The sequence below is a fragment of the Myotis nattereri genome, assembly GCF_964212035.1.
Source record: "Myotis nattereri genome assembly, chromosome: 9".
Lineage (NCBI taxonomy): Eukaryota > Metazoa > Chordata > Mammalia > Chiroptera > Vespertilionidae > Myotis > Myotis nattereri.
The window spans coordinates 17,610,055-17,630,111 of NC_138084.1; the positions used below are offsets into that span (position 1 = coordinate 17,610,055).

Genomic DNA, 20,057 nt, shown 5'->3' on the forward strand with positions numbered 1-20,057 from the left:
TGAAAAAGAAACATCAAGTGTGTATTCATTTTTTGGGGACACCCTGTATGTATTACTTTTATAATCAGAGGATTGAAAAAGCACCTTTATTTTCTCAAAATGTTGAACATATTATTTCCTGGATTTTAGTAGGTTAAACATTAGCTATTATAGAATGCAACCTCCAAAATTGAAGAAACACAGCATCTTCTGGTACTAGAAGCCTTTTTCTAACCCTGCTGCCCTCCAACCGATTCAAAATCTTGCTCTTTTTTAGAGCTGTCCTTTAATGTTTGCCTCCCTACCATATTTGATTAGAAAAAAACAATTACTATTGACTTGTCTTGGTTACATAATCATGAAATAACAGGTTTAGAAGAGCAAAAGGACAATCAGAAGTATAAAAAAAGCTTTATTAGTGTATATATACAAATTTACAAGGTCAGAAACTGGAGAAATACAAAGAGCTTTAAAACACAGTTTGCCTTTTCTTCAGTTTAAAGTGACTTTTACCTGATTGTGATACAATAGAAAATACAGAATAGTAAACTTTTTAAATACTGGAATTTTATGGAAAATACGTTCACACATGAAAGGGAGGTGAATTTTGGAATAAGACAATATCAACACATACAGTGGCTTCTGTTACATTTACTGCCGCAGATGTAAGGGGAAATTCTCAAAATCAAAGACCTGAACTTGCTGCTGCTGCCTGTACTGAAATTTAAATTTCATCTAGCACACGAAATGACAGCTATCAATTCTAGAATGTGTGAGATAGAATACTTTTGGAGAGTGTGGCCATCTATCAGCACATGATAAATGACTTGATATATCCTAGCACTCCAGGGTGGCAGACTGGAGGAAGGTCAGAAAGATCTGATAATCCCAGTTAAGCAAGGTAGTATACACAGCTGCCTTCTTAATTGCACTTGTTCTGGAGTAGAAGTTAATGAGAGAGAGAACCATACTAGGAACCCTTATTGAGCCTCCATTAGGCAGGGAAAATCCTTCACTTTCTGTCAGTGTCCTCTAAAAAGGTGTCACACTCATGAGCCACATGTTCCAGAGTGATGAGGTTAATGTACCTAACATGCTGAGTTTGTCGGTGTGAGAGCAAAGGCAGCCAGGTCAAAACAGTCATCTTACCCTTCAGCAAAACAGAAAAAATATCATTTCCCAAATGTGAAAACTTTATAGGTGTTATGTTCTTGCCCAGGAAATTCAAAATTCATATGCTCTCCCTCATAACATTTATAGTTTATTGACAACATAAAACAGATTAAGACTCTGAACTGAATACACACATCCACACACACACACATCCACACACACCCAATAAACATTTGTTTTTTAATTTTTTAAAGTATTATGTGTTTGGTGCCATTTTCCTTCGTTTTAGTCTTGCTCGCCAATCTTCAGGAAGGGCTTCAAAATTAGCATTTCTCTCTGCCATGCCACTGTGAAAACAACAAACAGATTACTTCACTGGGAAGAAAAAGAATGAATCGGTTCATTACCTAGTACATAAGAAAATACCTCTTAACTGAAACTGAAAATTTGACCTATCACATCTATGTTCATGAAAATGCTTCAAGTTTCTCAGCTAAGTACCAGCAAATTCTTTATCAAATTTCTTCTGATGGGTCAACAAAAGACATACACACATTTTATTTTTATTTATCTCCAACAACCATTAAAAATACACTGAAGGAGTAAAACATTCTTATAAAAGTTTCTCTTGGCCACTAGGAGTTATGATTCTTTAAGGAAGATTTTTTAATCTTCAATATACCATAAGGGAACTTTGGACCTAATGTTTTAGAAATTCTTTTGATCAGTTCTATTTGTAAAGATTGATATCTCATGACAGTCATCTAAAAAATAAATTAAAGCTCATGTTCTATCTTGCAATGATCAGAATGGGTGCACTGGATGCTTTTATAAATCTAAAATAATCTAAGATAAATTACAAGATCACTGTGATTTCCTCCCATCATCTTAAATCATTGGCTAATTTCATCTTATAGGAATTCATCATTCAATTCCCAGCAATACTAAAAAATACTAAATAAAAAAAACTGAATGGAATCACCTACAAGGATGATGCAAAAGTGAAATAAACTATCACTAACACCATCCCTCAGTTTTATTATTACGTTACCGAAAATAGTGCATCACTTTTCAAGGAAGTAAAAAATGAAGTTTGGAGACATTTGCATAGTCTTTTTTGCTTTTACAAGTATAAGATGAATGCAAAGAGAGAGTGGCACTAGATTCAATTTCATAACCTAGTATTTTATAACATGAACCTGGACCATCTCGTTTTCCTAAAAAGATGTGTAGCAGGAATCTTCCCCGCTTTCCGATGCTGCATGCTAAAATTTATTTGATAGGGTTCTCAAGTGGACAAATGCTGAAAGCAAGCGTGCAGTGATTGGAGAGAAGTAGATATTTTAGAAACAAATTCACTGGAATGACCATTCAATTGACATATATGTATTAAAACATGAAAAAATGTTTTCAATTGTGAAGCAATGAATGACTATCTTCTCTCAAATTTTTTCTAGTGAGTACATAAAGTATGATACTATTTATTTTGTATAACTTTTTTTAACATTACAATTTTGTTACTTCCAAATGTTTTCATATGTACTGTGTTTATGGATGTTGCAAGAGCAAGAACCATAAATAATAACCTAGGCCTATCAGAGACAAATTTGAAATTGGCATCAATCACTATTTATGAGAGAAGTGTGGTCCAGATTACACATGATAATTGAACAACATTAGAAGGATGCTGCTCATTTCAGTATGTGTACCTTTCAAAACTAGGAAAATAAAGAATACAAATTTGGGTTAACTATGTGTAAATTCTTATTAAAATTTATTTATTTATTTTTTAAAATACATTTTATTGATTTTTTACAGAGAGGAAGGAAGAGAGATAGAGAGTCAGAAACATCGATGAGAGAGAAACATCGACCAGCTGCCTCCTGCACATCTCCTATTGGGGATATGCCCGCAACCCAGGTACATGCCCTTGACCGGAATCGAATCTGGGACCTTTCAGTCCGCAGGCTGACACTCTATCCACTGAGCCAAACCGGTTTCGGCCAAAATTTATTTTTTAAAAAATATTTTGTATTAATTTCAGAGAGGAAGGGAGAGGGAGAGAGAAACATCAATGATGAGAGATAATTAATCATTGATCGGCTGCTTCCTGCATGTCCTCTACTGGGGATTGAGCCCGCAACCGGGGCATGTGCCCTTGACTGGAATCGAACCCAGGACCCTTCAGTCCACAGGCTGATGCTCTATCCACTAAGCCAAACTGGCTAGGGACTTATTAAAATTTCTAATGAAGTGTTCTCCCTTTCTCTTTATTTTTACTTTGGTAAATTATCCTATATAATAGAAACCTAATATGCTAAGAATCTGATCGTCCAACCAGTCAAAGTGAAGTGCAGTGAAGTGCAGTCCTATCTATCTTATCTATCCATCCATCCATCCATCCATCCATCTATCTATCTATCTACCAGTGTCGTGATGACTAGGACGATCAAACGACCGGTCACCATGAGGTGCATTGAGCACCTCTCGGTCCCTCCCTGGCAGCCCACAGGCTCCTATCGCAGCAAGGCAGGCAGCAGATGGGTGGGACTGCAAGCAGCAGTGGGCTACTGTGTGCGATTTCGTGTGTGGGGCCTCAAGTCTATAATAATAAAGTATAATATGCTAATTAGACTGGACATCCTTCCAGACGAAGCTGGGGCTATGAGGGAAGCCCAGGTCCTAGATGCCGGAGGGAAGCCAGTGCCGGCAAGGGGAGGAAGGCCTACTCTTGCACAAATTTCATGCATTGGGCCTCTAGTATAATAATGATATGCTAAGGCTACTCAACCACTCGCTATGATGTGCACTGATCACCAGGGGGCAGACGCTCTGACCGAGAGGTTAGCTTGCTGCTGGGGTGCAGCCAATTGGGACTGGAGATGGGCTGGACATGCCCTGGAGCCCTCCTGCATCCCTCCCTGACCCTGATTGTGCACTGGGCCTCTAGTCTGTAAAATTGAAAAGAAAAAAAAAATTATATATATATATATATATATATATCTACTGGATCCATAAGTAAATGGGGAAGTATGCTGTGTTAAAAACCATTCCTTTGCATAAGATGAGCAATTGATGGGAGAAAGTATTACAATTCTGATAGTTCTGATGTTGAAAAAGGCGAAACCATAATTTTTATAGATAAATGTTTCTATGAATTAATCACAACCCACCCCACCTTTGGTCTCTTTTCTTTTACCTGACCAGCTGCTGCTGTTTCCACTCTTCAATTCGCTTCTGTGCAGTTGATTCCCGGTCCTCTTCACTGGAACTAGAGTTCTCCTCTTCATCTAACTCACGCTGTATGCTCTGCCACTTCTTTACCAGAGATGGCATTTTTGTTTTACTCTTCTTTGCCTATAACAAAGGTTAAAGGTCAGAAGGAATTGAATACATAAGGAAATAAGACCTTCATATGACATTAAGATCTTTTCTTAGTGCTAAGGATAAGTAAACTTTAAAACCAAAAGAACAGAAACACAAAATAAGTACCATTCTACAGTTCTGGTTAAAAAGAAAAACTGTAAATGTAGCTATTTTATGAAATCAGGTCAGAAAAATTTCCTGTATTAGCCTCCTTTTTCTATGGAATTCAGAACTGTAGCCCTTATCTCACCTCAGAATTATGGTGCTCCCCTTTACAAATTTTAAACAGATGCAGTGTTAATAACATCAAGTGAAAAATAGAACTAAGATACCAATGACCAGCTTTTCTGGAAAGAGCAACAAAGTCAATAGCAACTATTAAATATGAAAAAAGCAAGAATCTATCAAAATATGAATGATGACATTAATTCTAAGAAGGGGGTATTATGATAAATTTTCTTTTCTTTTGGCTTAGGTTTGTTTATAAATTGTCTATAATACATATGCACTTTTGTAGTGAAGAAAAATAATTGTGATATTTGCAAATAGAGAACTATATATCTGTCATCTTATACTGCTTCCATGCTTCCCCCCACTGCATTTTTAATGAAAATAAAAAAATGTTTTTATTGATTTCAGAGAGGAAAGAAGGCGATAGAAACACCAATGATGAGAGTGAATCATCTACTGGATGCTTTCTGCACCCACACTACCGGGCATCAAGCTTGCAAACTGGGCATGTGCCCTGACCAGGAACCAAACCATGACCTCCTGGTTCATAGTTTGGGGCTCAACCACTGAGCCATGCCAGCCAAGCCTTTCACTGCATTTTAAAACACTTAACATTTATTTGCTTATCTGTCTTCCCAATTCTATTCCTGTATCTCCCCCAATCAGTCAGTAGAGAAACTCCACAAAAGCAGGAATTATATCTGTCTTACTACCAAATCCCAAGCTCCTAGGGAGAATGCCTGATAAGTAGTATGCATTCAAAATATACTGGTTGACATGTGTGATTAGTTATGTGAAATTAGAGAGCCACTGTATTAGAAATTGTTTTTAAAGAGGAGCAATGATTCTCCCTCATCATTGATGTTTCTATTTCTCCCTCTCCCTTCCTCTCTAAAATCAATAAATATATTTTAGCTCTAGGAAATTTGGCTCAGTAGATAGAGCGCTGGCCCATGGACTGAAGGGTCCTGGGTTTGATTCTGGTGAAGGGCACAGGCCTGGGTTGTGGGCTCGATTCCTAGTAGAGGGTGTACAGGAAGGAGGCAGCTGATCAATGATTCTTTCTCATCATTGATGTTTCTCTCCTCCCTGAAATCCATACAGATATATTTAAAATATATTTTAAAAAAAGAATGTCTTAAACGCACACATATTCTATGCAAACAGTGATCAAGACAAAATAGGCTATAAGTAAAAAACAGTTATAAAACAAACAAGGATATTATTTGATAATAAAAGGGTAAATCCAAATAAATTAAAACAATACCACTTACAATAGCATTGAAAAGTGTAGGGAGCAGCTAAAGGGTTAAGCCTGGGACTGACCTGTTGGCAAAGCCACAAACAAGTCCCAGCTTAGAGGGCACAGCCCTCTTAGCATGATTAGGCTTGACTTTATGAGCTCCCTAGATCTTATCTGGGTAGCTAATGGGCTGAGGGAGATGCAGCAAGTGCTGCCAAAACAAGTGAAACTCACAAGAACATTGTAAGTATGGTGACCACTACCTTGTTTACCTCTGGCTATAAAATAAAGGCTCAGTTTGCTGTCTGGGTCTCTCTCTGTGGCCTTAGCCAGGCACAGGAGATCCACCTAGACCCAGCTTATTCTCTGTCTTTTCTTACATCCTTCCACATCCACCCTCAGGCTCACTGAACCCTTGACTGAGCAGGCCCGGCACACAAAAGAATAAAACACTGAGAAAAATATAGCCTAGTAGGTAAAAGACTTGTACACTAAAAACTACAAAACATTTCTGAAATAAATTGAAGACCTAAATAAATGAAAAGGAATCCTGTGTTCATGGATTAAAAAATTCAATTAAAATTGTCAAAATGGCAATATGACTCAACAGATTAACACAATCCCTATTAAAATTTCACTGGCATTTCATGCAAAAACTAGTGGCCCGTTGCACGAAGATTCATGCAACAGGTCTTCCTTCCCCTGGCTGCCGGCACCCAGGACCCAGGCCTTTGGTCTGGCCACAGCAGTGAGGCTTGGCTTCTCCACTCCGGCTGCTCCCAGCCCCTCCTTTTTATTTTTTTTCCAGCCCCTTCTTGAGCAGAGCCCAGGGTGGGCGGGAAGCTTGGTTTCCTCTGTTGCCGGGAGCAACCCAAGCCTTCTGCTCGCTCCAGTTCCATGGCCACCACCATCTTCAGCGGTCTCCGTGCCTGCATATGCAAATTAACCACCATCTTTGTTGGGTTAATTTGCATAGTTGCTCTGATTGGCTGGTGGGCATAGTGGAGTGACACCAATTTGCATGTTTCTCTTTTATTAGTGTAACTAGCATATAGACCAGTGGTTCTCAACATTCTGGCCCTTTAAATACAGTTCCTATATTGTGACCCAACCATAAAATTATTTTCGTTGCTACTTCATAACTGTAATGTTGCTACTGTTATGAATCGTAATGTAAATATCTGATGTGCAGGATGGTCTTAGGTGACCCCTGTGAAAGGGTCGTTTGACCGCCAAAGGGGTCGCGACCCACCGGTTGAGAACCGCTGATACAGACCAATGGAATAGAACTGAAAGTTCAGAAATAAACCCATACATTCATGGTGAACTGATGGGTACATACCTCAGTTGCAGCCTCTGGTTGGGGCATGTGCAGGAGGCAATCAACTGATGTGCCTCTCTCACATTGATGTTTCTGTCTCTCCCACTCCCTTCCACTCACTCTCAAAATCAATGAGAAAATATATCCTCAGGTGAGGATTAACACAAACAAAATATATATAAAAATGAATAAATAAAAGGACCAAGATCAGAATGAAGACAACCCTCAGAGCAGGATAAAATACTTTCAAATCACATATCTTAATGGGGACTTTTACCTGTAACATATACAGAACTCTTATAATTCAATAACAAAAGACAATCAAATTAAAAAGTGGACAAAGGGCCCTGGCCACATTTGCAGCTTAAAAAACATGGGGTCTTGGCTACTGTGACTCAGTTAGTGTTGACCAGTGCACCGAAAGGTTGCCAGCTAGATTCCCAGTGAGGGCACATGCCCACACTGTGGGTTCGATTTCTAGTCGGGGGTGTGTACAGGAGGCAACCAATTAATGTTTCTTACTCGCTCTCACCTTTCCTCTCTAAAATCAATTTTTTAAAAATTTAAAAAATTTATTAAAAAAAAGGACAAAGCACTTAAGTAGACATTTCTCTGAAGATATACAAATGGTCAACAAGCAAATGAAAACATACACAATATGATTACTCACTATAGAAACAGAAATCAAAACCACGAGAAGATACCACTTCTTGGCCACTAAAACTTGTATAATAATTTTTTTAAAAATAAATTTTTATTGATTTCTGAGGGGAAGGGAGAGGGAGAGAGAGATAGAAACATCAATGATGAGAGAAAATCACTGATGAGCTGCCTCTTGCATGCCCCCCACTGGGGATTAAGCCCACAACCCAGGCATGTGCCCCTGACCAGAATTGAACCCAGGACTCTTCAGTCTGCAGGCTAGTGCTCTAGCCACTGAGCCAAAACAGCTAAGGCTATAACAACTTTTTAAACACAGAATCATCCTATGACTCAGCAATTTTATTCCTATATATCCAATAGAAATGAAAACAAGTACTCAACATGCATGTACTCATATACACATTTATATCAGTACTATTCATAATAGCTAAAAGGGGGTAAAACAGCCAAAACCGGTTTGGCTCAGTGGATAGAGCGTCGGCCTGCGGACTGAAAGGTCCCAGGTTCGATTCCGGTCGAGGGCATGTTACCTGGGTTGTGGGCATATCCCCAGTAGGAGATGTGCAGGAGGCGGCTGATCGATGTTTCTCTCTCATTGATGTTTCTAACTCTCTATCTCTCTCCCTTCCTCTCTGTAAAAAATCAATAAAATATATTAAAAAAAAAAAAAGGGGGTAAAACAGTGTCCATCAACGAATGCACAGATAAACAATTTGTGATATATACAAATAAGAACCTTTACTCAGCTATTAAAAAGGATGAAGTACTAATACTAATACATGCTACAACATGGATAGACCTCGAAAACATTGTGCTAAGTAAAGGAAGCCAGGCATTGAAGGTCACATATTCATGATTTCAGATTAGGTAAATCCACAGAGACAGAAGATTGGAGGTTCCCAGAGACTTGGGTAAAGAGGTGATGGGGAATGGCTACTTAATGGGTACAAGGTTTTATGCTGAGGTGATGAAAATGTTTTGTAATTAGAGAGAGGTGGTGGTTGCACATTGTAAATGCTATAGAATTATATACTTTAAAATTGTTAAATTTATGCCGAAACCGGTTTGGCTCAGCGGATAGAGCGTCGGCCTGCGGACTGAAAGGTCCCAGGTTCGATTCCGGTCAAGGGCATGTACCTGGGTTGCGGGCACATCCCCAGTAGGAGATGTGCAGGAGGCAGCTGATCGATGTTTCTCTCTCATCGATGTTTCTAACTCTCTATCCCTCTCCCCTCCTCTCTGTAAAAAATCAATAAAATATATTAAAAAAAAAAAATTGTTAAATTTATATAAATACCATCTTAATAAGACATTTTTTCAAATAAAAACTAGAAGGGAGATTTACTATACCTTATCTTTCTTTCCTTTTTTTGTCTTTTCAGGCGGTGGCACTTTGGGAGCTGGCGGTGGTGTTGATGGAGGAGGAGGTGGAGGAGGTGGAGGTGGCGGTGGTTCTACAACAGCAGTTGTAGGCACAGCACCTCGAGCCGGGACTGGCTGCAATGTGGGAGCAGTCACTGCCATTTGGACAGAACATTCAGCATAACTCATAATTGCAGAAGCTGATGCCAGTCCTAGGTAATTTGACTGTAAGCTTATTCCTCTGGCCTGATGACCTATTCCAGTTGCTGGATGGCTAACTGATGATACTGCCTGGTGTCCAATCCCTGCAGACTGTTGTCCAGTCCCTGTTGACTGGTGACCTAACACAGAAAACATAAAATGAAACTTTATGACAAAGGCCAAAAACAAGAAAAAGAAGGAAAAGGGAACCGAGGAATTTGTAGATCAACATATCTTTTCCTAAACAAACAAATAAGCCACATTTTCTGGTAGCAAAATGTTAATTTCTTAGTACTTTTAGCATTAAGGTACCCGAACATAAAAATCATTGATGTTATGTAAATGCACAGAAAACAACCTGGAAGGAAAGATAACCAAACTGTTAATAGTAACTGAAGTGTTTATCAAGTGAAAAGAAACACATATAGTCCTTGCAGTGAAAACCCATTAAAATTTCTTGATGACATATAATTCTGGAAACAAAGATATATCGGAGAAAACATTTTAACCATAATGCTTACCTGTAGCTATAGCTGACTGGCTGTACAGGACTGGAGAACTACCAATGGTAGCTGATCTCTGAACTACTGCAGTACTAATTTCTGTAGCTTTTCTCTTTACAGCTTTAGTGGAAGGAGAACTAGAGGTGGTAGAATCAACTGAACTCTGAAATGCAAAAGATCCTAGTCAGTGCTGCAAAAGGCCCTAAACATCTTCTTCTAAAATAGAACATGGTGTCAATTATGCCAGAGTCCCCAGAAACTCTTTAGGATGTCAAATGGCATTCTCACCTGGCTAGTTACAATTGCAGTTTGTGTAGAAGGTTTCAATGGAGTATCCTCCTCTGTTCCTGGGGCAGGAGGCTCCTCATTTCCCTCATCCTCCATCTCTACCTCCTGGATCTCATTATCTTCTACAGGAGGAGGAGGGGGTGGAGGAGGAGGAGGAGGAGGGGGAGGAGGAGGAGGAGGAGGAGGAGGGGAGTCCGGGGGTGGAGGTGGGGGTGGTGGCATTTCCAAAGGTAATGGAGGTTGAAGCACAGGCACATTTGACTGAAGGAGGGTCCAGAATGGAGTAAGTGGCATGAGTGATGAAGAAGACACTTGACCAGAAAAGGACTCTTTACAAAGAGAACCTAAAAAACCAAACAGGAGTCAGGGAAAAGGCAAGACAAAACTCCGTATTTACAGAAATGCGCAATTGAGTGGTGAGACAAAATCTGACCCACAGATCTATTCTACACTGATGCCACTGAAATACTAAATAACTCAGTTCAAAATGATTCTCATGGAAAGATAAATTTGTAAACCTCACAGTGAGCACTCACCCTAGCTATGAAATACCAATTTTGTTCTTTGGGTCCAGATTTATGAACAAGTAAGTGAAGCACATCACATCAACCCAATGAGAAATTCAGTCATCTGAACCTACACTAGATTTCAAAATACACAACCTGGCTCTAGCTGGGTAGCTCAGTTGGTTAGAGCATTGTCTGATACACCAAGGTTTCAGGTTTGACCCTCGGTGAGAGCACATACAAGAATGAAGCAATGAATGCATGAATAAGTGGAACAACAAAAACCAATATTTCTCTCTCCCTTCCTCTTTCTAAAATGAAAAAAAAAAAACACACAAAAAAAAAACCACACCACCAAACCACAACTAGAAGACAACACTCTAGAGGTTCTTTTTACTCTTAAAGGTGAGGAGCGGGGAGTGATGCGCATTTGCGTTACTGATTCCGTGTATTTTTAGTGGGCTAAACAAGTATTTGAGGATAACCCAGAACTCCCACACAAATTCTATCCATTTTAATTAATTTGGATTACTAAAGTTAAAAAAATCCATTTGCAAGGTGCTATTGTTAAACCTATCATTCCTTCACATTTCTGAAGGAATTGTGAATTATACTCATTTGTTAAATCACAGCAACACAAACCAGGAGGTTAATTTTATTTCTGTGAAGAGAAAAGGGAAATTTAGGGGAATAAATCCTCAAGGTAAATGATAACTCAGAGGTGTTTGAAGATGCAGAGGATTTGAAATTGCTGTTGAATTCTGAGTTAAATTACAAGCTGAAAAGCTGTAGGATCAGCTTTCCTCTGGTTTTGCAAAATCCAGTTAACTACCGTCCTTTCTCTGCTGGGAAAAGCTTTAAGGATTAGAGAAAATAGGAGGATATACTTACTTGTAGCCTTCCCCATCCCTCTTTATCGTCAATAGGGAAGTTTCACAATATGTGAAACTATTAGATATATATCCCAGGAATGTTGAAGGGGATTTTCTCCCTAAAAATCATAGAATTTAGGAGTAGAAGAGACATGAGAAATCATCTAGTTCAACCTTCTCTTTTAAAGGTAATGAAACCCAGGAAGGAAATAAATTGCCCAAGATCATACAGCTCTTAGTGGCCAGTTATGACTCCTAGTCTAGTGCTATTTTTACCAAGATTTCCTGGTGAAATATCAAAAGTCCAAGAGCTTTAGAAATCTCAAATAAATCTCACTTCTCCTGGAGTAGAGATCCAGATGCAGGTACCTGTTAAATTTCATGGTCAAAAGCAGTGGATTAGATAAGGGCTCTATTATAAAAGGCTCTGGGACAAGGATAAACATTTTACTGTAGCTTGCTGAAAATACACCACACAAGGGCATTCAACAAAGTGACCACGAACCATGTGGCTTTTATATTAGCTTTACTTTTCATGGATCAGAAAAATGACACATTATGTAAGACTAAGAATCTGATTCATATGGTTACTGTAATTATTTTGAATTGTTTACTACTAAAGAGCACAGAAAAAATTCATCAGAAAACAGAAATGCAGTTTTCTAGCTAAAGACTTCAAATATGTCATTTAAGACTTTAAAATATGTCATTAAACTTGTATTTGATTATATCTAATATGAATTTAAACACTAACTTTTAGACAAATAAACTCTTGGTAGGACTATATTCTAATAATATATCAGAATTACATCAGAACTAAGGTAATAAACATTACTAAACTTCCTTCTAATAAACCAACCACAACATATGGTTGGTAAAATGTCAGATTTTATATAATGGCAGATATCTCATCTAGAAGCATAATGCAATGCCAATACGGTAATGATGGTGATATGCTGCTGTACAAAGGAACTCAAGAAAACATGGGTTCAAAATTAATAATGTGATTCACAACTCCCAAAGTTAATCAGAATTAAACTTTGTAAATATAAGGCAAACTAATCTTGATAAACTTTGCAGTGAACAAGAGCATTTTAGAGTTAATATTTGAATCTCAAACTACATTTACTCAAGACAAAAGCTGTGTCTTAACATTCATTGATTATTTTTTTTAGCTTAAATACAAAGAACGTCAAGAAATCTAGTTTGAATATTCATGGATGTCATAATGCTTTTCTTCATTTCTAAATGTAAACCAGTTGTAATATATTTTGAAGTCTGAAGTCCAAGGAGAGATTAAAATGGTATACACAGCTTTTATTATATGCTAACAGATTAAAAAACTGTAAGCTTAAAGACAGTATAGTGCGGGGAAACAAATTTTAAATTCTTTAAGAACATACCTTTTCTATGCATCTTTATTTTTATTTATGGGTAGGCTTCCTTTGTTTTTGTGTATTTCCCTGAGAAAATTTTGCTTAGAATTTTGAGCCAAGAGGCCAGTTTAGCAATGTAAAGCAAAAAGTTATTATATAAATAACAGGTCCCACAGAGACTTTTTTTGAAAAAGCAGATATATTTAAACTAAGTGACACAGTCCAGTAAGACAGACATACTGGGTATCTTGAAATATTGCTTATCTTTAGAGACATGTTAAATTCAAACACTGATTATAATAGAACTCTGGAACTTCCTTGCTCCACAGTGTAGTAATTTTTCTTCTTTAAAAGATGGTTTAACCACTGCTAAACTGACTAAGAGCACATATTAGAAACTTTCTTTATAGGCTTAAAATAGTGATCAGTATTGCTTTTAAATCCTTAAGGCTTATATACAAATTTGGATTCTCTTTACATCAAGTTTACCATATGGTTTTAGTGATTCTCTCAATAAAGATGCTGAAGAATGTAAGATGGTCTATCTCTGGCTTTTCCCTACATTTTAACTTAGTTTTACTTTAATCAGATAGGAATGCCTCAAGGTCTTCCAACTAGTTGTGTCACAAAAAACCCCCTAGACAAAATAACTTATTACTTAACTCTAAGGTGGTCATTTTAGACTATCCAGCTTTGGAACATACAAAAAGGGACACCAGACAGTGGTCAGGAGTGGAATTACCTACCCAGAACCATCACTACGCCTCTTACGTTCACTAACTACAAGAAAAGCTAACAATAAAACCAACTTATTAGACTCTGTCTGTCTGCCTGTCTATCTATCTAAACTATCACTGCTACCAAAAGAATGGGAAAAGTAAAATATCCCATAACTTGAGAAAATGTATTTCTATGAAAAATAAGGCAGAATAAAACCACCCTTTTGCTGTTATAAAATTATCACTGCAGTGATATGTGGCTTTTTATTTAGAGCAATCTGATAACAATTCCTAGACTATTTAAGAAATTAAAATCACGACTAGTTTCATCTGCTACATCATCAGAATTTTTCTACTGAGATTAGGCAGTACAAAGCATCTTTTTGATAAGCAGAGGACAAAAGAATTCTGCTTTTTACTCCCTTATTTTCCAACAAATTCCACCTCTTTTTATCTTTAAAGGTTTATTACTTTAGAAGCCACTCTTGGTCTCTTGCCTTCATATGCCATCATTTTAACAAATAGCTACCAGTTTTTTAGATCAAACGGTTAGTCAGTCTTGATTATACTTCATTATTCACTTATTTTTGTCATTTCAAGATGGACTTTAAGGGAAAAAATATGTATCATCTTCCGTAATGTGGAAATCAAACCACGACTCTTAGAAGAGCTATCAGATTCTCAGAGTAACCGAGGAACTATGGAAGCCTCACTCCCCATTTTAATGTACAGCAGGTCCTCAAATTACGTCATTTTGTTATAACGTCAATGAGATGACATAGGAAGTTAACTCGTTTAATTAATTGTAAAACTTACTTCATTATACATTGTTCTGCTTAAAGTAACAGAACCTATCGAAGAGTTAAGTGAGGACTTCTGTATTTAACTGAAGTGAAGAGCTCTGACAGTACTTTAAATGTGTTAAGCCATTCTGATTACTTTATAGAGGAATGTTGTTGACTATTTGCAATGATAAATTATTTTGTTTCTCTGAACAAGTATGGTCCTAATTTCATAGCATTTCTTCAGATCATTATGATTTGTAACAACCACACTTCTTATAGGACTTTTTTATAAGTGGAGCTGAAAAATGAGGTTATGCTAGTTCTACAGAAAGGTGGAACAAATCTCACATTACTCCACATAGATATTAACAATTCAACAATCTAGTCCCTTAGCAATAATTAGCATTCCGTTATTGGAAATCCACAGCTTGTCTGTGACATGAGAGAGTGGTTATGGGACAGCATTTTAAAATCAAAATACACTGGCTCATCATTTCATTTTTTTATCAATGGTATGCTGATTTCCAATCAGTCACTGTCTGTTTTCTTCAGTCTAACTTCTGCAATTTTTTTTAGGTTAAGCCACTAGTTTTTAATTAAAAATCTGTTATGATTTAAATTATTTCTTTTTTTTTAAAAAAAATTATTTCCTTTTTCAATGATCTTAATACAAGTCTTTTTTCTAAAATAATTTCTCTCCAATTAGTACAGGGCAAATTGTCCCACCTGTGGAATTCTCAGAGGGTTCTGTAGAATTTGAATCAGTGCCAGTTTTGTCTTTCAAGGTCTGTTTAGGAAGAGTCTCGTCTTTACTTTCTTGTGCTTGGCTTTCTTCCTCCTCCTCCTCACCATCTGGGAACTCCCACTGAGACTCGCCCGAATGTTCGTTTACATAGAAATATCGTCTATGATCCCTAAATTACAAGAAAGAAAAACACATGTCTTAAGACCCATTCTCCAACAAAGACACTTCCATTTGGTCCTGTCCCAGGACAGCAGTCTGCTCTCACAGGGACGAACCTCTTCTTAATGGACTGCTATTCACAAAGGCAACAAAGAGCTTTGACATTTGAGGATGGAGAACCAAGGAAATTCAAAGCTATTTGCACTGCCAGCAGCTCTGTGAATACAGCCCTGAGCCCTCTCAACTCCAACAGATGACTTAGAAAACACCTCTCATATTCAGTTTTTTTTTGTGTGTTTTTTTTTTTGGCCAATGCTTTTCAGGATTTCAAGTGTCATTAACGGAGGGACTCAATTTCCTAGAACACTAATTTCCCTTCCAAAGAAGAGAACAACGAAGTTTGCGAAAGGTGACTCTTCCCCTCTTGGACCGTGGAATTCACATTTCATATTCTTGATACCAAACACAGTGAAAGCTAAAGAGAGGGAGAGTATCTGGGAGCTGAAAAATAAAAGAGCAAAGATTTCAAATAACGAAAAAAAAAAAAAATCAAGAAAAGCCAAATATAAAAAGAAATGTTTTCATCTGACCTGCTGGCAGAAGATAGTAATCTTGTTCTTCATTCACATCTTCAGCCACGAAGCTTTCCTTAACTTCACCGAGGTTAATCAGGAGTAGTTGCTTCCAGAGGTCCTGTAAAGCGCACAGAGCTCTCGCATGCGCTTAACCCCCAAGCCCGCCCTACTCCGTGCAACACTCTGGAGAGTGAACCAGCTTGTCCAATCTTGGAAAAAAATCCGTTACATGGAACACTGTAAACATTGATTTGTGTTTCTCCAACACGTGGCTGGCGCAAACTCTGTAATCGCTTGTGGTGCTTTGCCTGCCAAGCACCGCTAACTGCAGCTGCTCTCAGTCTCCAGACAGGCTGTCATGTTGTCAAGGTGGTGGTGATCACAAATCATGTCTGAGATGTCAAAGGTGAAAGGTGAAAAGGGGAGAAGAGTGCGTACCTGTCCCAGTGGCAGGACCAGCCTTTAGGAGTGGCGTTTATTTCATACTGTTTTAGTTGTTCTGCTGCATCCTGAAGTTTTCGTTTAAGGTAGTTTCCATTAAGAGCACCTTCCCGCCAGTCTGCAATCCGAGTCTAAAATCAACAAACAGCAATAAGTGTTAAAGACTTACTATTATTTCAGGAGACAGAGATAAGAAGTTCATGAGTCTTCTAGTCCGTGACTGTATTACTATACTGTGGCAGGAGTAAACCAAAGAGGAACAACATCAACAAAAATCCCATCTTAATTACCTAAAAAATCTTGTTTGTCTGCAGTTTCCTGAAAAATGAGATTGGACCCCAGTACATTTTTACACTGCCAACTCTCCTGTCGTGTGAAAATGAGAAGCAGTTTTGGTTTTCCCCTTTAGATTATATTAAGATTGGTTCCCCAATAATTTTGGATAGTTCATTCAGTTTAGCAATGTTATTAACCAAAGTAAAGGTTCAGTTCTTAGGGAAACCAGTCAGCTTCCTATAGGAGTTCATTACCTAATCCTACCCTACATTTTATATAGTATGCTGGTTACAAATATGACTGATAACTTTTCTTTTTAAATGTATTTCTAATGCTTTAACAATTATAAAATAATTTCAACATTATATCACCTTATTGGATCATTATGAAGAATTTTAACTTACTAGAAATAAATCTGTATTAAAATATATGCCCTTTCAGTTGTACACCTGAAATGTTATTAACCAACTAGAGGCCCGGTGCACAAAAATTTGTGCGCTGGTGGGGGAAATTAGGGTCCCTCAGCCTGGCCTGTGCCCTCTCACAGTCTGGGACCCCTCGGGAGATAACGCCCTGCTGGCTTAGGCCTTCTCCTGGGTGGCAGAGGGTAGGCCCAATCCCTAGGTGCAGCCCCTGGTCGGGCTCAGAGCAGGGCTGATTGGGGAGTTGGGGCACCGCCCGCTGTCATGCACAGAGCAGGGCTGATTGGGAGGTTGCAATGCCACCCTCAGTCACGCTCAGGGTAGGGCCGATTGGGGGGTTGGGGCTCCTTACCCTGTCATGCACAGAGCAGGGTCGATCAGGGGGTTGGGGAGCTCCCCCCTGTCACGCACAGAGTAGGAAAGATAGGGGAGTTGGGGCACTGCCCCCTGTCACACACAGAGCAGGGTGGATCAGGGGGTTGGGGCGCCGCCACTCTCACACTCAGGGCAGGGCCGATGGGGAGGTTATGGCTCTACCCTGTCACACATAGAGCAGGGCCCGTGGGGGGGAGGTTGGGGCGCTGCACCCTGTCACACACAGAGCCGCAGGGTGATCAGGGGGTTGGGGAGCTCCCCCATATCAGGCACAGAGCAGGGCTGATCAGGAGGTTGGGGCACCTTCCCCTGTCACGAACAGAGCAGGGCGGATTGGGAGGTTGTGGCCCAGCCCCGTCACACACAGAACCGCAGGGCAATCGGGGTTTGGGCGCTGCCCCTGTCACACTGATCCCGGTGCTGGGAGGCATATTACCCTTTTACTATGTAGGCTAGAGGCCTGGTGCATGGGTGGGGCTGGCTGGTTTGCCCTGAAGGGTGTCCTGGATCAGGGTGGGGGTCCCCACTGGGGTGCTTGGCCAGCCTTGGTGAGGGGATGACGGCTGTTTGCAGCTGGTCACACACCCTTCAGGGTGGGGTTCCCCACTGGGGTGCCTGGCCAGTCTGGGTGAGGGGCTGAGGGCTGTTTTCAGGCTGGGACTGAAGCTCCCAACTGCTCCTTTTTTTCTTTTTTATTCTGGGCCAGCTTTAGCTCTGGCTCCAGCTTTGAGGCCTCTGCTGCTGAAAGAAGGTATCTGGGGTTTTGTTTAGCTTCTATATTTGTTACAATGTTTCTTAAACTGCAGGCTCAGAGGCCGGCAAGGCAGGCGGGGAACGTTGGAGTCCTCCGTCACTGAAGCAAGCAAGCCTCATGTTAGTTTCAAGCTGCCTGGCTGCCGGCCGCCATCTTGGCTGGCAGTTAATTTGCATATCGCCCTGATTAGCCAATGGGAAGGGTAGTGGTCGTACGCCAATTACCATGTTTCTCTTTTATTAGATAGGATGTTACCCCAATACATTAAATAAATCATTTATGACTACTGAAGGTAGTGAGTATAAGCATCATCATTTTATACAAACTCTCAGTATTCATCTTAATAATTATATTTTGCTTTAGCTAATACAGTTTTATTTCCTGGGTTAGCAGTTAAAATATACATCAAGGTTAAACATTCAAATTTAGGATTAAAACATAAACAAGACAGATTCTTCACTTGTAGCATTTCATTTAAACACTGACTATACCAAAAATGGCTAATTACCTCAGTCTGTAAGAGCAGCACATGAAAGTTGGAGATGGACTGTCTATTAATGCCTAAAAACTCAAATTTACTCATCAGGGTATTTGCTAGTTCTCCAATCTGAAACTGTAATGTAGGAAAGAAAAAAAGTTAAATGGAATCAGCAATATTTTCTGTATTAAATAAAATCTGGTATTATTATAGACACTAAGAATATGGGTCCCAAGTAGCTGCATCCAAATAGTTATGCAGAAGGTAAGTTTATAATTTATAGCAACATAACTCTAATAAAATGAAGAATAATGACAGAAGGTTTAGAGAAATTAAATGTGTACCTATTCTAACACAACATGGAATTCAACAGTTGAAAACAGATCTGAAATGATGCAACTCTCGGTATTGTTCAAACTATCATTTATCCATTATTGTGTATACTGGCCACAAACTGAAAAATATTAATTTCCCAGTCCCTTCTACATGGCTGTACACTAGCTAGTAAATAAACTCTTTAAGTCAAAAGGATATGCTAACTGGTTTTCCCAACAAACCAACTCTAAATAGCCACATACTTAATATAGGCCAATCCTCCTATTAGAAATGACATCAACCAAAGGACTTATATGCATGCATATAGGCCTAACCAGTGGACACGGACAACAGGGAGTGAGGGCATGAGTGGGGAGGGGACAAGGGGGTAATGTGGGGATAAGGACACATATGTAATAACTTAATCAATAAAAAAATTAAAAAAAATCATCTCATGTCATAGAAAAAAAATGACATTGGAAGAAAATTTGCCTTTGTTTAAGGACATGTAGTTCATGTAGAAATTAAATTTATGACTTATAATCTCTTTAGTACTTTCAGACTAGAGAATCCTTTACATCCTGGCTGGTGTGGCTCAGGGGTTGAGCCAGGAGGTCATTTAGATTCCATCAGGGCACATGCCTGGGTTTCAGGCTTAATCCTCAGTAGGAGGCCTGCAGGAGGCAACCAATCAATGATTCCCTCTCATCATTGATGTTTCTATCTCTCTCCCTCTCCATTCCTCTCCGAAATCAATAAAAATAATTCGGGTGTTCTTAAGTTGTTCACAGAACAAATACCTTGGTTGTTGAACCGAAGTTACAAACTTTTCAAGCTGGTAACTCAGCATGACAAAAAGCGTCTCAGACAACCAACAAAGGAGAGAATGCTTTTACTGCTTGCAAATTAACCATTAGCACAATTTTAAAACATAAAGAGGCCATCATGAGTGCTAATGCTGTTAAGGGTGTGATCACAGACAATTGAAG

The 20,057-nt window shown here is 38.9% G+C and overlaps 1 protein-coding gene across 4 annotated transcripts in view; it reads right to left on the reverse strand.

The window, feature by feature from the left end:
* Positions 1-371: 371 nt before the first annotated feature.
* FNBP4 (formin binding protein 4) overlaps positions 372-20,057 on the reverse strand; it is a 36,760-nt gene continuing 17,074 nt past the window's right edge. The window contains exons 10-17 of one of the 4 annotated variants that reach the window (XM_081098998.1): positions 18,784-18,888; positions 16,446-16,579; positions 15,255-15,442; positions 10,271-10,614; positions 10,001-10,145; positions 9,267-9,619; positions 4,292-4,449; positions 372-1,439 (exon numbers count right to left, since the gene is read on the reverse strand). In XM_081098998.1, the coding sequence (XP_080955124.1) occupies positions 1,349-1,439; positions 4,292-4,449; positions 9,267-9,619; positions 10,001-10,145; positions 10,271-10,614; positions 15,255-15,442; positions 16,446-16,579; positions 18,784-18,888 (1,518 nt within the window). In that variant the 3' untranslated portion in view covers positions 372-1,348. Of the gene's footprint in view, positions 1,440-4,291; positions 4,450-9,266; positions 9,620-10,000; positions 10,146-10,270; positions 10,615-15,033; positions 16,126-16,445; positions 16,580-18,783; positions 18,889-20,057 lie in introns of those variants that run through there. The other 3 variants (XR_013996409.1, XR_013996410.1, XM_081098999.1) reach the window with 3 other exon arrangements.